The sequence below is a fragment of the Stomoxys calcitrans genome, chromosome 3 (assembly GCF_963082655.1).
Source record: "Stomoxys calcitrans chromosome 3, idStoCalc2.1, whole genome shotgun sequence".
Classification (NCBI taxonomy): domain Eukaryota; kingdom Metazoa; phylum Arthropoda; class Insecta; order Diptera; family Muscidae; genus Stomoxys; species Stomoxys calcitrans.
In genome coordinates, this window is record NC_081554.1 from 74,651,773 (window position 1) to 74,672,075 (window position 20,303).

General features: G+C 42.4%; 1 protein-coding gene across 1 annotated transcript in view; it reads left to right on the forward strand.

Annotated features, from left to right (window-relative positions):
- LOC106094669 (neural cell adhesion molecule 2) overlaps positions 1 to 20,097 on the forward strand; it is a 103,620-nt gene extending 83,523 nt beyond the window's left edge. Inside the window, exons 8-9 of the mRNA XM_059365488.1 lie at positions 13,266 to 13,757; positions 13,868 to 20,097. Of these exons, the coding sequence (XP_059221471.1) occupies positions 13,266 to 13,757; positions 13,868 to 14,184 (809 nt within the window). The 3' untranslated portion in view covers positions 14,185 to 20,097. The remainder of the gene's footprint in view (positions 1 to 13,265; positions 13,758 to 13,867) is intronic.
- The last annotated feature ends 206 nt before the right edge of the window (positions 20,098 to 20,303 follow it).

Genomic DNA, 20,303 nt, shown 5'->3' on the forward strand with positions numbered 1-20,303 from the left:
TATTTTAACATCCTCTGCGTTGCAGACGGGTTTAAATCCCTCCTCAGACAGCATCCGTAATAGGTCATTTATGATGTTCACCTATAGGAGTGGCGATAAAAAGCCCCCCTGTGGCATTTAAGGTTTTGGGCCCACAAAAGGCGCATTTATTGTCCGATGTCGCCGGAATTTGGGACAGTGAGTTGTGTTAGGCCCTACGACATATTTTTTCAATTTGGCACAGATCGGTACAAATTTGGATATAGCTGCCATATAGACCGATCTCTCGATTTAAGGTTTTGGGGTCCATAATAGGCGCATTTACTATCCGATTTTGCCGAAATTCGAGACAGTGAGTTGTGTTAGGCCCTTCGAAATTTTTCAGAATCTTGGCCCCAATCGGTCCACATTTGAACCGATATATCGATTTAAGTCTTGGCCCAATAGAACGCATATTTATAATCCGATTTCACTGAAATTTGCCGCAGTGTTTTATGTCAGGGTTTTTAACATCCGTGTCGTATATGGTTCAGGTCGGTTTATTTTTAGATATAGCTACTAAAAAGACCAATCCTTTGTTATACACAATGACTTGTACTTATTACTATTTGGTCCAAATCGGAACATAATTCGTTATAGCTGCTATGGGGCGTAAAGTGTTCATTTTTCACCGGATTTAGACGAAAGGTGGTTTACATATATACCCGAGGTGGTGGGTATCCAAAGTTCGATCCGATCCAAACTTAACTCCTTTTTCTTCTTTAAACTTTAATCGTGATAATCTCATTAGTCGTAAGTATCTCGGGAATTGTGAGTCGTGAGTGTCTGTGTAGATGTGTGTGTCTCTGAGTCATGAATCGTGAGTATCTCGTGAGTCGTAAGTGTCTCGTGAATCATGATTTTCTCGTGAGTCGTGTATACTGTCGTGAGTATGATTTCACTCACTTACGCTCACACACGACGAATTTTAATTCAATAACGACCACGTACGATCATGTGAATTGATTTGGGCCTTAGTCATGAATCACGGTATTCACACGTGATTCACGCGTGACACGACAACTTACGTAAATTGCAAATTTGCTCATGAACATTACACTAAGGAACAGGGACAAACTTCTTACATATCACTTAGTGCTGTCCGATTCAAGTTTAAGCTCAATGACAAGGGGCCTCCTTTTTATAGCCGAGTCCGAACAGAGTGCCGCAGAGCGCCACCTCTTTGGGGAAAAGTTTCTACATGGCTAAGTACCTCACAAATGTCGCCAGCATTAAGAGGAGATAACCACCGCTGAAAATTTTTTCTGATGTTCTCGCCAGGATTCGTATGCAGGCGTTCAGTGTCAAAGGCTAACCTCTAAGCTACGGTGTCCTCGCAACTCACGTGTTCTCCTATACCCCTACCACTTAGAAGTATTGCAACATCGTCTGCGTAGCAGACAGGTTCAAATCCCTCCAGAGTCAGCATCCGTAATATTTCATTCATGATGGTCACCCATAGGAAGGGCGATAAAATGCCCCCCTGTGGCGTGCCTTGGGCCACTTTCTCTCTTATATTTATGTCATGAGACCCACAAGCTTTCCACCTTAGCATATTGTTTAGCCAGTCTCTACGAACCGGAGTCAGCCGGTAACGGTCTAAGGATTGGATATGTGTGTAGGCTTACACATTGTTATAAGCCCCCTCGATGTGAATACATACCACCATTATGTAAGTCTTGGCGTCGATGGGTTCTTTTATTTTATGAGCAACCTCGTGCAGGGTAGTTTCCACCGACCTTCCTTTAATATAGGCATATTGTTTGTATATGAGCAGTTCGTAGCATGTCCTGCTCTTTATCATGGTATCCACAATATGTTCCATGGTTTCTAGTAGAAAGGATGTAAGGCTTTTAGGTCTGTAGGCCTTTGGTGTCGCATAACTTGCCTTGCCGGGCTTGGATATAACTACCACCCTTGCCTCCTGCCAGGCTTTCAGAGAATATGCAAGTCCTGAGCACGCTGTAAAAATATTGACCAGTTAGGCCGATACATAGTCCGTCTTTGTCTGTAGTAACGCCGGAAATATTCCATCAGGTCCATGTCATTTAAATGGTTTGAAGCTCCTCAAGGCTTCTTTACCACAAATTCTGTAATGATAAGCTTTCCATTAACCTCATTATTCCAAGATTGAAGATGCATTTTTATCAAAACCCTCAATATGTCCTCCTTGTCTCCGCTCACACTACCATGTCGTCTACTAACCTTTCAGTGAGGACATGGTTTTTTTAAGAAAGCTTTTCATCTTAGCGGCGCCATTAACGCTATCACCCCGTTCGGGGAAAAGCTTCCAGGAGGCTTGTTTTGCCGCACTGAAAATCCTTTCGTATTCCTTGAGCCGTGTGTAATACACATCCAAATAAACTTTCGCTTTTTTACCACATTCTTTGTTATAAAATCTGCTGACCTCTTTCTCAGTATTGGGAATCTCTTCGATCATTGGCTATTCTTGGCCGGATTTCCTTTCTCGAAGAAAACAACTATCTTCGAAAGACCCACTAGTGTAGTTGTAATACTGTTGCCATTGTCGTCAATGTCTTCTATGCTAGGACAATCTAAATTATCTTCTGAGTAGTCTTCTGAATTTTGTCCAGTTGGTTTTCCACTTATTACGGAAGCGATATCAATGATTGCATACATCAGCTCATCTCTGTTCTACTAACTTGTCTCTCTGGTGTAAGAGGTTGGCTTATTACTTTTTAAGCGACCACTTTTCCCTTCCACGATGGCTGTGGCGTCCTTTTGGAAGTCACAGTCCTCGTCAAGGTCCTGTAGGAGAGCAAGCTTCCGGTCCAAAGGACCGATCGCTGCCAGAACAGTGTTATTTAAAGGCGCCAATAACCCACTTTGTCCTATCGAGCATCATAGGCACTCAGTATTTGTGCAAGAGCCGGTGCCGCCCGGGAGGCCACCGTAGCGCAGAGGTTAGCATGTCCGCCTATGACGCTGAACGCCTGGGTTCGAATCCTGGAGAGAACATCAAAAAACAAAATTTCAACGGTGGTTTCCCCTCCTAATGATGGCAACATTTGTGAGGAACTATGCCATGTAAACCTTCTCTCTAAAAAGGTGTCGCACTGCGGCACGCCGTTCGGACTCGGCTATAAAAAGGAGGCCCCTTATCATTGAGCTTAAACTTGAATCGGACTGCACTCATTGATATGTGAGAAGTTTCCCCCTGTTCCTTAGTGGAATGTTCATGGGCAAAATTTGTATTTGCATTTGCTGGTGCCGCCCGACCTCTCACTGAGACTCTCCGCTCGCTGATTATCCGCGACTGCCGTTGTAGCTACTCCGTATGGGGCATTCCACTATCCGCAACCTGTGGACGCGCCCGGTAGCACGTAGCTAAGCTTCTCGTGACAGCACAGAACATCACACAGATCGAATCTCATTGTTCCAGCCTGTGTGGTGCTATCCCGTGCCGGGACCCTGAGTCACATAGACATGTGCAGTATCTTCGTAGTATTCCTATTAGCCGACCTCACTTGCATCTAAATTTCGAAAACATCACTTGGGTGGAGGGGTGGTTGGACCCCATTTGGTTGCAACACATGGCGTTCCATGGGGGAATTGGAAATGTTTATTGAATGTTCTTTTTTTTTGTACCCACCAACTTTTTGGAGTTGTTTTCAGTTCATTTTGTTCTTTTTTTCATTTCGATGTCGGCGCCACTATGTGCGGATGAAACTAACTGAAGTGCATACGTTTTCTTTTATTTCCCGAATATATCCGTGTTCAATTGGAAATGGTTTTTATTGCTGGATTTCGTTATGTGGGGATTTCGAATAAAATGGATCAGAGTCCATGCACATTGCTGCAGGAATGAGACCATATCAGCACATCAACAATGTAAAAGAAATCGGGCATTTTTGTGCGAACAGCATAATAGATTTGAAATTGAAATTTCATGAGCAATTTATGCAATAAATAGTCAGCCAAGGTTACGCTTCTCTAAATCATTTTTTATTCTTTTAATATTTGACGATAATTTTATAGAATGTGTTGGGAATTGATAAAACACAATATTAATTCAATTTATTGAATAACAAAAATCTGAACGTTTAGCTTGAAGTTGTCTTGATACAGACATGATTTTACACTCAAGAAAAAAATAACGCAGAAACAAGTGATAAAATAAAATCTAATGCGCCTGGTTAGGATAGAGAGAATCCGAGGTTCTTGAGGATGATATTGCATAAAATTTTACCATACGTAACATATGTATACAATACCATTACTATGGCGTCCGTCTTCCCATCGAGCTGGAAAAGGACTAAGATAATTCCTGCCCCAAAATTGGGCCAGGAGTTTCGACCCATAGGAATTTTCTCGATTTTGGAGCAAATGTCTTTGGAGGGTTTATTATATAATCAGACTAGCCGAACCGGGCCCGCTCCGCTGCGCCTTCTTTAGCTATCTAATGTCTTTTTAGGGTGGGGACACTTCGCCCTGAAGCGGATATCGAATTCGTGCCATTGTAGCCTATGACGCTGAACGCGTTCGAATCCTGGCGAGATCATCGGACAAAGCGGTGTTTATCTCCTTTTAATGTTGGCGACATATGCGAGGTACAATGCCATGCATAATAATTTAAAAACTTTTCCCCAAAAAGGTGTCGCACTGCGGGACGCCTTTCGGACTCGGCTATAAAAAAGTCCCTTGTCAGTGAGTTTAAACTTGAAACGGAAAGCACTCATTGATGTGGAGAATTTACCGCTTCTCGATTCCTGGTGGTAATGCTCTTCCTTAGGATAATAGTTCTCATTAGGGGAGGGATGGCACCTCAGACATTTAGACTCAAATATGGATATCAAATTCGTGCCTACTTGGACCTAAATTTAAATACCATATTCCTTTTTTGGCCTCCAGTACCTTTCGTTTGATACCCTTATTGTGCCCATCCCAATACTTTACGATATTTTAAAATTATATAGCCTATGTTTCCTTCCAGACAAACGTACACAATCTATGATAATGGGTCTAATGGCGTTTTTGAGGGGTGATGTGAAAATTTTAATACCATATTCGTATTCTGCTCTCCATTACCTTTCATTTAGTACCTATATTGTCCCGATCGGTCCACTTTTGATTTTGCTTTGTGTTTTTGGCATAAAGGGGAGGGTCCGTCCCCCTTCCGATACCGAAAAATTACAAAGCCTATGTTTCCTTCCAAACCAACCTACACAATATGCGATAATTTCCAGAAAATCAAGAAAACAAACAAACCGAGTCCCATATATCCGTGATTGGCTAATGTGCTCATTTTAGGCGTTTTTGAGGGGCTGGGGTGGCCCCCTATGATTTAACATGAATTTGTACGCCAGATCCGTTCTCTATTCCCGCATACTTTTCATTTGATACCCATGTTGTCCTTATCAATCCACTTTTGATTTTGGGGGGTTTTTTTAGGGAAACGGGAGAGGGTCCGTCTCCTTCCGAAATCAACAAATTATAATGCCTAACTCTACTTCCAGACCATATTCGTAATCTACTCCCGAATACCTTTCACTTGAGTCCCATATTGTCATGATCGTCAAATAAACCTATTTTAAGGGGGTTTTGGGGATGGGACGGCTACCAGGTACTTGGACCCAACTTTTGTTATGAAATTTATTTATTATGAAATTCGTACTCTACTTTTGAATAGCTTTCATTTGAATCCTAAATTGTCCCGATCGGTCCACTTTTATTTTTGGGTAGTACTTTTGGGGTAAAGGGGAGGGTCCGCCCCCACCCGATATCAAAAAAATATGTAGCCTATGTTTCCTTCCAGACCAACCTACACAATCTGTTGCCTCACAGTTTCTGCAAAAGTCGTTGCTGGTAACATTCAGTCTGTCATCATGTTTTCCAATTAGACAGTGACCTGTCATGACGAACACAATGACTGAGACGTCTGTTCTAGCCAATGACAGCAAAGCGGTAAACCTCTTCAAGTCTAGATGAGGCCACATAGTTTGCTCACACCATCTATCATTCATTGCCCTTCGGGCCTGTCCATGAAAACTTAGATTATATGGCGCTAGAGGCATACCCACAGTTTCCAGTATCCCTGGAATTTGTAGGGTGATTCCTAGTATCGCAAGCTCGTCCTCTTTACAATTCCCTGGGATATCTCTGTGGCCCGGCACCCAGAACAGGTGAATTTTGTACTGTTCAGCTATCTCGTTGAGAGATCTGCGACAGTCGAGGGCGGTTTTTGTGTTCAGAAATACATTCTCCAGGAATTTAATGTCACCCAAGGAGACAGGTTCCACTGTAGGCAACTTGTATCTCCTGCTGAAAAGAACTACCACTGTCTTGCACGGATTTATACCCAGAACACTTTCGGTAGCCCACTTAACTGTTGCACATAGAGTTTCCTGAAGTATATCTCTTAGAGTGCTGGGAAACTTTCCCCGAACCGCAATTGCCAAGTCATCAGCATACGCGACCACTTTTACGGAGTTTTCTTCTTTTAGAGACAATAATATATTGTTAATGGCTATATTCCAAAGTGGAGGGGACAATACACCTCCTTGAGTTGTTCCTTTGTTGACCCATCTTTTTAGATCCACAAATCCCATGCCTGCCGTAATGCATCTTTCAGTAAGTAAGTTATTAAAAAACTTTCTTACGCTTGAGTTGATGCCTAGAAACTCCAACTTCTTCATGATTTACCTCGGTTTTACAGTATTAAAAGCACCTCAAAGTAAAAAAATGATACATATATTCCTTGACGAGAACCCTCTATATAGCCGCCTAGTTCGTAAAGGGCTGTTTCAGGGGATTTGCCCTAACTATATGCATGCTGCTGCCGCGACAGGCGATCTCCAGGGATCCTTGCCCTAAGATATCTGTCTATCAGCCTCTCAAGAGTCTTCAGCATTAAATATGACAGACTAATAGGACGAAAATGTTTCGCCTTCGTGTGGTAGGGTTTTCCTGCTTTCAGAATAAAAATGACCTTCCTGTCCCTCCATCCCATAGGTATATATGACATTCTGATGCAAGCAGAGTATATCTCCCTACGCCAGGGAACCAGTCTATTAGACACAGCTTATAATTCAAACGGTGAAATATCATCAGGGCCTGGCGATATAAACGAGTCGAAACCACTTCTCGGCCCAGACACAATTTCCATAATAACCTCCGACGAATGCATACCAGCGACAATCTCTTCTGGCGCCCCGTTGTCCGTTGGAGAATTTCCCGGGAAATCTCTATCAACGAGTAGTTCTAATGTTTTCTCACTAGACATTGTCCATACATTCTCAGACTTCTGAATAAACCCACCGTAATAAGTCTCGAGAACAAAATCTTCCTTAGCCTAGAGGCCTCACTCGTATCCTCCACGGAGCTGCATAATTCTATCCAGGATTTGTTCTGAGCCTTTCTCAGCTCGCCCTTGTATTTTCGTAGCTCAGCCTTATAGATGTCCCAATCGTGTAGTGCTCTTGTGGCTTTCACTCTGTTGAAGAGTTTCTGCTATCCTTCTTTAGACGCACCAGCTCCGGGGTTCACCATAGCGGTCACTGTTTGCCCCTTGACTTGGCACTAGGACATGCTGACACAAGCGAGACATTCAGGGCCTTCGTGATCCGCGTGACCCTTATGTCTTTATCCCCCGCAGTTTCCACTTCCTTTTCTGGTCTAGAAGAGATAGCCGAGGGAACACTTCTGCAGTATTTTCCCCAAGGATGAAACTAATATACCAATGATCAGAGAAGCTGTGGTCATCTTACACTTCCCAGTCACATATCCTTTCGCTTATATCTTCTGGTAATAAAGGTCGGTTTATTCCCTTTATTACAAATCGACAAATTGCAACTTGTAATAAATTCAATAAAGAGCTCACCCCTTTCGTTGACAACTTCCCCATATCGGGTGATTTGCATTATCATCACTTCCTACAATGAGGCTCTTCTTCCCTACAGAAGAGACTCCAACCATCGACTTAAGGTTTGAAGGCGGCATCTCTGAATCGTATGCCATATATTGGGAAGCCAGCCAGTAATAAAACTTGTCTATTTCAAGGCTGGCTACTAATAAATCTCCAGTGCTTAGCGACGGAAGAAGAAAAACATTTAGACTAGTCTTTGCAAGAATACAGACTCTGTGTCTCCCATTCCCCGTACCCTTGAGTAGTTTAAATCCCGGAATTCTTAGTCCACGAACCATTCCTCCACACACCCATGGTTCACGGATAAGAACCACGTCAAATCCCCCTGCCATCAGGAGGACCTTAGTGCCTCAGACTCGGTCTTACAGTGGTGGAGATTTATCTGTTGAAACCTGACCATAGTCGGGATACAGAAATTACACCACTGTTGTGTTAGCCTCGTCTTCTGATTCCACCAGGAGTTCATCCTCAAAAGATTCGTTAGATCTTGTCATTATGAGCTTCCGAACGCATCCAGGGCATGTGAGAAAGCAGTGGAACCACTCTTCCTCAGGACACTGAACACTTCCGGTGTAGACGATTCCTCCTAAGATGCTTCACTTACTGCTGCTGTCGAAGTACTTTTTGAGTTCCATGCTTCCCCGCTGGCGCACACCTTGAGCACAGTTCAACCGGATGACCCACCCACACAGGACTTGTCGGGTCCCGATTCGATGTCATCCCCCTGTCTCGATCGTTGCAGGGGAATTTTCAGTCTCCTGCAATCCGCCAGACTTTAACGATGTGGTCGATAGTTCCTCAGGCAAGTGTTCAGCACCAACTGCTGAGTCGTCTCCTGATTCCCCAACCCCACCGCTTCTATGGACTTTCAGTTTCCACCTGTTAAATCCGTAGGATACAACCCCTTCAACTTGTTGAGGTCCGCGAGACAGCCGGAGTTTAGTACGAATACTGCATGTCTCCGGTCACCATCAGCCTCTTCCAATCTACCTATCTTCCAGTCGGTGGTTAAAAGTTTGGGTTTACATTCACTTTGTCTTCCAAGTATCGATTCAGGATCTGAGGGCATCCTTGATATCCAAGCATGCGCCATTGGTCGAAAAGGAATATCTTCCTTCTTGACTAAATCTAGTGTGGCGCCTGGCCAGATCTCACCAATTTTTTTTAGGGCGCAACTTTAAATTTCGTTTGAGCGCTGATACCCGAAGGCAATTAGTCTGTATTGGCAACGATACCAGCCTACATTGTCACAAACTGGAGGAGACCCAGGAAATTCCGCAAGCACATCAGAGTATACTGATGACAGTCCATTTATTATCCCACTCCACTTATTCCTAAGTACGCACACCTGTTCTTCTCCCTTATCGACAACTGCCATCACCAAACTCTAACTAGCGACATTAGTAAAGGTTCTTGGACCCATCTTACTATTACTCACCCTAGATCTTTTAGGCATGGGATACCCTCGTGGTGACCGCAGCCTTTTGGTTGACTGCGGTGCATTTTTTTGAAGCTAGACGTGACGTCTTTGGGGTAGGATGTGAAGCGAATTTCCGAGCCCAATTTTGGTAGTTTCTCTCCCTATTAGTGAGAGTCTTAAGATCATTCGCACCAAGCCTCTCAATAAACCTGAAAACGATGCGCATTCTATTATTTCAGCCTCTTAAAGATCGTTTTGGTTTGCCGGGAAAGGCCGATGGCCTAGGCAAATTATAGACATGCAAAAAAAGAATAGGTTTGGCCTTGTCCTTAAGACTCGTGTTCGTCAAAAGCCCTTGCTGACCAGTCGTCTGTCGGTAAGTGGAGCCTGGAGCAGTCGCTCCACCAGTCAAAGTTTCAGTAGCAGACAACATGCTACGGCCTGATACCACCGCCGTAACTGTTGGGTCTTTGGAGTCCAATCTAAGCCATTCCAGGGCTCTAGATCTGCCGCTCCACTGAAAACAGACGCAGATCATCAACCGCCTAATGGATACCCCTCTATCGCAGCTTTCTTTGAGTGACTTAAATTGTTCATCCAAAAATAAAGACCTATCACGAGTTACAGGGAAATGCTTGCGGAGCGAAATAACAAAACATCCGCTCCACTGAACGGTTCAAACAAGAAGAGATTAGTTTTACGACCATTTCATTTAGGACCAATTTTGCATCTGGGGGGACATTCATCTGTATGCCGACGCTATGCAGATTTATTTCCATTATAAGATGAGGGATATTGGTTCCTGTGTTACTGGTATTATGAGGACACTCGAAACACGTTCTCTTTAGGCTCCCAACAACGGTATTCTGGCAAGCCTATCAAAGACGAAGTGTTCAATTAACTCACGAAGCTAGATTGACCCTTGAAGGGTGCCACGATTGAGCTTTGACAACTGCCTAATTGAGTACTCCGACTGTGCTAGAATCTTTGGAGTTATATTTTCCAGCACTCTCTCGAGGAATAGGCATATAGAGTAAGTGATCCGACCGGTTTATAGAATGCTAAGGAGTCTGTGGCATATTCAGTACTCTGCAGATACGTCGACTAATAGCTTAATCTTATCTCGTACCGAAATTTTTGGATGGCTGCAAGTTGGTTTCGTACTTTTATTATGATCAAATGCCTAAATCCAAAGTTGTGTCGAATTATATTGCGAGTTAAGTCTATGGGTAAAGGTGTTCGGACAGTATTCAAATGCAAATTTCCGTCGGGGCCCAATGCTTTGGATGATTTGGCGCCACGGACGACATTCGTAACTTCACCCAGGGTAAGTTCTAATGGCTATCCATTGGCTCGGAGACCACGGATACGATGAATGGTCTTCCTCCTAGCCCTGTCACTCTCGGGATGCAAAATGAATTGATGGTTGAACAACCTGACGCATCTCTTCGGATCAGTCACAGTTACGTAGCCAAAAGTGACTGAGGTCCTGTCATCCCGTCTACCGGGGTTTGAGAATGACTTAGCAGTAGACCCCAGCTTGTCTAAACCGGTACCTAAGTTATATTGTTCCAAGTTTTCCAGCCACAAATGTTCATTGACTGCCCTGTTTATTTCCAGATTCAGCTCACTGATTCCGGGGTAAGTGGGGTCTGTACAAGAATCTCATTACGCTCGTCTGCGAGTACCACTGCCAGCGACGGGAAAATGAGTCACACCGGCTGATATAAAGCCAGCGGCTGCTACGTTAAAGATGTCTCGGAATTTCCTCTCCGCAACTCGCACATTTGAGGGGGGTGTCAGTTGACTGAAGCAGCGATTGGTGTACTCTCTGAAGCCATTCAATTGGCCTTCTTTTGAATGATAAACGCCCGGCGCTCAGAGGTTACGCTGTCATGGTCGGTGCAATGTTGAGAATTATGGGGAGGTGGTCTAACCCCAAAGATATGCCGACTTGCCAGCATACGTCACTTAGGAGATGAGGGTATGCAATGAAAATGGCTGGCAAGCTGCTGCACCTCCTCGTAATCCTAGTGAGGGCATCCTCATTCACGGTGCAAAACGTGGAACCTTCAAACTGCTCTGCCAAAACTATGCCCCGCTGGTCGATACCTAGCGGAGAATGCCATGAAACGTGATGCGCATTAAAGTCTCCTAGAACCAGACGGTTATGGCCAGATAGTAATCCACTTATGACGGGTTTTTAAGTTTGGCCATTAATTGGGTCACAGCTACCAACCGGCGGTATGTACACATTGTATATCTCTATCTCAGCAGTATCGGACCTGACAGCTGTTCCCATGCTCTTCATGTAGGAGTTACTAGCGCCAGGCGCAGGCGCGATAGGTCTATTCTGCACGGAATGGTATATCACGAAGCCCAATCCCCCATCTCCGTTCCTTGAGCGATCCTTACGTAGCACATTGTTTCCGTGACAACTGTGCAAGCTGCAGGTGTTGGTGAACTTTGTCTCCTGGATCGCTGCAACCAATATGTTCTCCCGACTTATAGAATCCACAATATCGTCGATCTTGCCATGGAGTCCGTTGTAATTCAATTGCAAAAATGATACACTTCCCTGGCACTGGCCGGGCAATATTGGGCCTGGGATGCTTCTGTTGGGGGTCGGGGGGGTCACATAGTCCGACGACGAGAACGCAGAAGGCGACGATGACGACGACGCTTGTGGCCCACTGTCGTCTTTGTCCGCATAGTACCTTGCAACATATTCAGTATGACTATATTCCCGTAGTGATGTAAGGCCAGAGCAAGATCGGAAATGTACCCACTCCATGCACCGCTTACACCTCACCGACAGCGACCGATAATGGAAGCGGTTCTGGCAAACCGAAAATAGCCACGGTCCGGGGTTCTCTTCAATCCCGGTACGGACCAGAAGAGTGCGGAAAAGAAGGTGCCTCTCCCATGACGAAAAAAGGCCGAACACTTACACCGAGACGGCAGCCCTTGCCGATGAAGGATTCCATTGGGTCAATCCGGCGCGTACAACCGGCTGCCATGGGATTATATCGGTCAATATTTGGGTATAACTGTCATATATACCGATCTCCCGAATTAAGGTCTAGGGGTCATAAAATGCGCATTTATCACCCAATCCAATGGCACATTGCGTTGTTTTAGTACCCTTACTATCCTTATTGGACAATATCTTGATATAGCCCCTATATAGACCGATCTCCCTATGTAACGTCTAAGACCCATAAAAAACGCATTTAATTCCCGATTTCACTGAAATTTAGCACAGTGAGTTGTCTTAGAACCCTCGAAATCCGTATCGAATATAATTCAGTTCGGACCAAATCTTCATATGGCCCTCATATAGAACAATCTCCCTATGGTTTGGACTTTAAGGCCAATAAAAGCCGCATTTATTATCCAATATCGCTTAAGTTTGGCACTGTATGGTTCAGATCGGACCATGTTTGGATAAAGATGCCATATATACCGATCTCACGATTTATGGTCTTTCACCCATAAATGGCTTATTTAATGCCCGATTTCGCTAAATATCGGAACAGTGACTTGCGTTAGACCCTCAACGTTCTGCTTCGAGTTTGGCCTAGATCAGACCATAATTCGATGTAGCTGCTAGGGGTTCATAAAAGTTTAATTTTCACCGGATTTTGTTAAAATGTGGCTATACCTGAGGTGGGGGGCATCTAAAGTTTGGCCGAACTTAATGCCTTTTTACTTGTTTGAACATGTAAATGGTAGGAAATCTTATATGAGCTGAAGGCTTCCAACATTAAAAAAAATTGTATGGCATGATAGCTTTAAATAGCAACAGAAGATGCAGAAAGAATTGTAGTATGCTTCGCTCTTTACACTCCTACTTTAATCATCATTAAAATAATAATGATTATTAATGCTATACATATATGTATGCCTAGGCACTTTAAAAACCTTTCCTTTTATTTGCAGACAAGCCCATATGGACACATCCGGAAGTGCCAAACGATCATTATGCATATTTTAGTGGGACTACGCAATTTGTGTGTGAAACCCAGGCCGAACCAGCAGCCAATTTTACATGGTATCGTGGCAAAAACAAAAGCAAAATCACCAACGACAAACACTATCACATCGAACACGATAATCACATTTCCATACTGCACATCAATGCATCACACGAACGGGTATTCGACACCTACCGATGTAAGGCCAAAAATCACTTGGGTTCCATTGAACGCTCGATGACATTGAGACGTGGCGAGAAGCCACCAAAACCACTTCCCTTGGCCTTGCGTGGCCTCAACTCACACACATTCGATATCGAGTTGACGACCCCCAAGAATGTCTCCACCGAGATGCCAGTGAACGGCTACCGCATCGAGTACATCACAGAATTTCAGTTCACCAAAGATCTGCACACCTGGACCAATGCCAAGCACAAAGATTACGCTTATGCCAGTGGTAAGTGGATTAAAGCCTTTATGCGGCCACCCATGCCACATGGCCGCCCCACTCGCAATTCCATTAAATCCAACCGTAATCTCCTCTCTCTCGTTTTTGTCGATTTGCAGGTGCCACTTTCTTGCTTAACAATCTGGAGGAAAACACCACTTATATGGTACGTGCTGCCTCGCGTAATGCGGCCGGTTTCAGTGATTGGACAGACTTTGAAACATTACGCACGAGGTTCAATCAGACCAGTGGCTCATCATGCAGTGTTTGCTCATCTTTCACCCACATTTTGTGTTTCGTTTTGATAGCCTTAATGTTAAGCTCTGATCTAACATTGGCCAATCCCGTACGAACCATTTTCCAGGGTGTTCGTTTCCAGGCCACAACGTCAATTGCAGCTCAGGGGATTTTGGGTGCTGACGTTGGCCGCTTGTGAGTTCATCGTCTTCGACAGACGACCATCAGCATCACCACCAACAACTTCAGGCGACAGCGATTGCTGTTTACTTTTAATTTTAAGTGACCGAACAAAAACGCTTAGTCCAGTATTTTCTGTCTTTGTGCGGCCTTTAAGTCCTTGTGGTTTTTTGAAGTCCTGTTTTTCGTTTTGCTTTTTGCTTTTTGGAATCTTTTTTATGTTTGTTGATTTTTGCCTTTAGTTTGCTTTAAGTCTTCTGTTTTTCTCATAGTTGGCCAACTGCAAAAGTGCGATTGTAGGCGATGAAGATGTGGAAAAGACTTGGTGAACTCTTATAATTTTTTTTTTTGTTAATCTTTAGTATATCCTTTTTGGTTCTGTTGCTTAAATTAGGTCAGTTTTATATGCTCTTTGCTACCATCAAGAAAATATTTAATAAGTAAATGAATGTTTTTTTTTTTGCATTTGTGTCAAGAGGGCAAAATTCAATTACATTTTTTAGGCTCTGTAACATGCGTCTGAGGTTGCCAGTAAATGTGAATTGCAAATTCTGTAAGGACGAGTTATGTGCTGACTTGAACATAAAGAGACTGTATAATAAGAGAGTGCAAATTGGAACTGTTATGGTTATTGCATAAAGACTTACTGTTTCAATTTGTATAAACTTTTTAATGTAGTTCATCCATGTCTGGTCATTGATTACGGATGCAATGGCTTAAACACAATAATCCATCACTCGCATTCCTACTTGTATCTTACTTAACACTCTAGTGACCAGAGACTGCATCCATAGTAAGGATTCCACATATAAACTTCTTCTCTGTTCATCAAATCAACAGGAAGAGTCGCGTCACTTTGCTCTTTAATATCTTACTTAGTCCAAAGTAGCATCGATAAGCCAAAATTATTCTTATTTTGATCTCGAAACTGATATGCATATAACTCAGATGCCTGCCCCCACGGTCCAAATCTATGCGCCCCATGGGCGATACGGAGCGAACTTTTCGGTCTGACATGATTGTTCTTCAGAATTCAAGATTTCTTGCTTCTTTTTTTTATTTTTATACCCTCCACCATAGGATGGGGGTATACTAATTTCGTCATTCTGTTTGTAACTCCTCGAAATATTCGTCTAAGACCCCCTAAAGTATGTATGTTCTTGATCGTCATAACATTTTTTGTCGATCTAAATATGTCCATCCGTCTATCCCTCTGTCCGTCCGCCCGTCTGTCTGTCGCACGCTTACTTTCGAAGGAGTTACGCTAGCCGCTTGAAATTTTGCACAAATACTTCTTATTAGTGTAGGTCGGTTGGTATTGTAAATGGGCCATATCGGTCCATGTTTTGATATAGCTGCCATATAAACCGATCTTGGGTCTTGACTTCTTGAGCCTCTTAGAGTGCGCAATTCTTATCCGATTGGAATGAAATTTTGCACGACGTGTTTTGTTATGATATCAAACAACTGTGCCAACTATGGTCTGAATCGGTCTATATCCTGATATAGCTGCCATATAAACCGATCTTGGGTCTTGACTTCTTGAGCCTCTAGATGGCGCAATTCATATCCGATTTGAATGAATTTTGGCACGACGTGTTTTGTTATGATATCCAACAACTGTGGCAAGTATGGTTGAAATCGGTTTATAACCTAATATAGCTGTCATATAAACCGATCTGGGATCTTGACTTCTTGAGCCTGTAGAGGTCGCGATTATTATCCGATTTGGCTGAAATTTTGTACAACGGATTCTCTCATAATCATCAATATACGTGTTTATTATGGTTTGAATCGGTCTATAGCCCGATACAGTTCCCATATAAATCGATCTCTCTATTTTATTTCTTGTTTTTTTTAATTTCCCCATGTGTAAACCACCATTCGTCATAATCCGGTGAAAAATGCATAATGTATGCCCCCATAGCAGTTATATTGAAATATGGTTCGATTTGGACCAAATTCGGCACGGACATTGAGTGGTCTAATAAGTACAAGTCATTGTTAAATTAGATAGCTATATACAAATATAAACCGATTTGGACCATGTACTACACGGATGTCAAGAATCGCCACTGTGTCAAATTTCAGCGAAATCGTATAGTAAATGTGCCTTTTATCTTTTATCTGGACCAATCTGGACCAAATTGAAGAGGGATGCCGAAGGGCCTAACACAACTCACTGTCCTAAATTTCAGCGAAATCGGACAATAAATGCGAGTTTTATGGGCCCATAACCTTAAATCGAGATATCGGTCTATATGACAGCTATATCGAAATCTGATCTGGGACAAAACACAACTCACTGTTCCAAATTTAGGCGAAATCGGACACTAAATTCGTATTTTATGGGCCCAATACCTTAAATCTAGAGATCGGTCTATATGGCCGATCTTAGCCAAATTTAAGGAGAATGTCGAAGAATCTAACAAAACTCACCGTCACAAATTTCAGCGATATCGGACAATAAATGCACCTTTTATGGGCCCAAGGCCTTAAATCGAGAGATCGGTCTATATGGCAGCTATATCGAAATCTGATCTGGAACAAATTAAAGAAGGGATGTCGAAGGGCCTAACACAACTTACTGCCCCAAATTTCGGCGATATCGGACAATAAATTCTTCTTTCATGGGCCCAAGACCTTAAATCGAGAGATCGGTCTATATGGCAGCTATATCGAAATCTCTACCGATCTAAATCATATTGCAGAAAATTTTCGAGGGGCCTAATACAACTCACTGTCCCAAATTTCAGCAAAATGTAATAATAAGTGTGGCTTTTATGGGCCTAAGACCTTAAATCGGGGGATCTGTCTATATGGAGGCTATATCAAGATGAAGGCCGATATAGCCCATCTTCGAATTTAACAAAAAGAGAATCTGTGCAAAGTTTCAGCTCAATATCTTTTTTTTTTAAAGACTGTAGCGTGATTTCAACAGAAAGACGGACGGATATGGCTAGATCGTCTTAGATTTTTACGACGATGTGTTGCAACCGAAATGACAAAATGAATATACCTCCATCTTTCGGCGGTGGGTATAAAAAATTGTCAGTACTATCAAGAGTTAAGAAGAAATATATCAAAACTATCAAACTATCGATAGCTTACCAGCTCTAAATCGTCCTAAGGACGTTTTGACGTAGAGATGGGTTTCTACCGGGTAAATACCCAATGCCATAGGATGGGGTATATTAATCTAGTCATTCCATTTGTAACATGTCGAAATATTCGTCTTAGACCCCATAAAGTAAATATATTCTTGATCGTTTCGACGTTTTGAGTCGAACTCGCCATGTCCGCCCGTCCGTCTATCGAAATCACGATAGCGATCGGACGCGTAAAGCTAGCCGCTTGAAATACACACAGATACTTCTTATTGATGCAGGTCGTTGGGAATTGCAAGTTGGCCATATCGGTTCAGATTTGGATATAGCTCCCACATAAGCCGATCTCAAAATTTGACTTCTTGAACCCCTGGAAGCCGTAATTTTTGTCCTTCCTCGATGCCTACCACAATATCTCAGAAGTTTGGTCAAAATCGATTCAGATATAGACGTAGCTCCCATATATATGTTCGTCAGACTTTGGGTAATTCGCAATAACCGTAGTTATTAAATTTTGAACATATTTGCTTAGTTCGAAATTTTTATGGGGATTTTAATGACCCATCTGAAAACATCCGCGGAGGTCCATCAAAATTGGTTCAGAATTGGATATAGCTCCCACATTGTACTTATAGGGCAGGTGTAAGGTATTATACAGTCGGCACCGCCCGACTTTTGCCTTTCCTTATTGGTTTTACTAGTTTTTATACCCTCCACCATAGGATGGGGGTATACTAATTTCGTCATTCTGTTTGTAACACCTCGAAATATGCGTCTGAGACCCCATAGAGTATATATATTCTTGATCTTCATGTCATTTTAAGTCGATCTAGCAATGTCCGTTCGTCTGTCTGTTGAAAGTACGCTAACTTTCGAAGGAGTAAAGCTAGTCGTTTGAAATTTTGCACAAATACTTTTTATTAATGTAGGTCGGTTGGGAATGTAAGCGGGCCAAATCGGTACATGATTTGATGTAGCTGCGATATTAACCGATCTTGAGTCTTCATTTCTTAAGACCCCAGAGGACGCAATTCTCATCCGATTTGGTTGAAATTTTGCACGTGGTTTTTTGGTATCACTTCTAACAACTGAGCTAAGTATGATTCAAATCGGTTCATAATCTGGTATAACTAAACCGACCTTGGATCTTGACTTCCCGAGCCCATAGAGCGCGCAATTCTCATCCGATTAGGCTAAAATTTTACACGACGTATTTTCTTATGACTTCCAACAACCGTGCTAAGTATGGCGCAAATCGGTACATAACTTGATATAGCTGCCATATAAACCGATCTGGGGTCTTGACTTCTTGAGCCACTAGAGGACGCAATTCTCATCCGATTTGGTTGAAATTTTGCATGAGGTGTTTTGTTATGACTTCCAACAACTGTGCTAAGTATGGTGCAAATCGGTACATAACCTGATATATCTGCTATATAAACCGATCTGGGATCTTGACCTCTTGAGCCTCTAGAGGGCGCAATTTTCCTCCGATTTGGAAGACATTTTGTACAACGGCTTCTCTCATGACCTTCAACATACGTATCTAATATGATCTGAATCGATCTATAGCTTGATACAACTCCTATATAAACCGATATCCCGATTTTGCTCCTTGAGCCCCTACAGTGGGCAATTCTTATCTGAATGGACTGAAATATTACACAATGACTTGTACAATGTTGGAGGCTACTGTAGCGCATAGGTTAGCATGTCCGCCTACGACGCTGAACGTCTGGGTTCGAATCCTGATGAGACTATCAGAAAAAAATTTGAACGGTGGTTTTCCCCTCCTAATGCTGGCAACATTTGTGAGGCACTACGCCATGTAAAACTTCTCTCCAAAGTGGTGTCGCATTGCTTCACGCCGTTCGGACTCGGCTATAAAAAGGAGGCCCCTTATCATTGAGCATAAAACTTGAATCAGACTGCACTCATTGATATGTGAGAAGTTTGTCCCTGTTTCTTAGTGGAATGTTCATAGGAAAAATTTGCAAAAATTTGCTTCTACAATGTTCAGCATTCATTTATGGTCCGAATCGGACTATAACTTGATATAGCTCCAATAGCACAACAGTTCTTATTCAATATTCTTTGTTTGCCTAAAGAGAGATACTGCGCATAGAACTCGACAAATGCGATCCATGGTGGAGGGTATATAAGATTCGGCCCGCGCCGAACTTAGCACGCTTTTACTTGTTTTTTTTTTCGATTTTATCCCACTTTGCGCCGGGCGAATAGGTAGCATTCGATTGAGGTGTTTGCGCTTTCCACCAACATGGTGATTTGAATTTTAACAAGAATATGAGAGACAGTGGTATCCCCAAATTAATGCTAATGGCATATATGTGGCCTTGTAAGACTGCTTTCAGACTCGGGTATACTCGTCAACAAAAAGTCTACTATGATCGAGCTAAAACTATATAAGGTCGGTACTCAAGGAAATAATAGAAGTCTTCCCTCTGCTCCTTAATACAGTAATTGAGACAGAAATGCATACTAATAACCAATTCCTTTTTGTCATTGGATATCTCGGTTTAGGATTACTTTGCCATCATAATCCTGCCTGTACTGAGGATTATCAAAATGACATTCTTTTGCTTTAAATATTGATTTTCTTTTCTTTGTTGTTTTTTTTGAAAACCCTAAGCTTCTGTTAACATAAACTGCAATTCACATTTAATTGGTGGTCAGCAGACTTAACACATATTAAGGAAACCTTTGAAGAAATCACTTTTCAACTACTAATGACACTTTTAAAATGTCAAAAATGTATTCATAGGACATAATTAAACAAACATACCTACATACAAACGATATGATAAGCATTTGTGTTTTACCTCTTATGTTGCTTAAGGACACTAATGCCTAGTAAGTATTTTTATAAAACCACAACCACATAATCTAAATAACCCTGAACATTGTTGTTCATCCTAAGTGTACTTTATGATTTTTAAAAATTAAAAAAAAAATAAGAATTTGTCAAAGTGCTTTAGCATCATCATCATATAAACAAATATGATTATGAAAT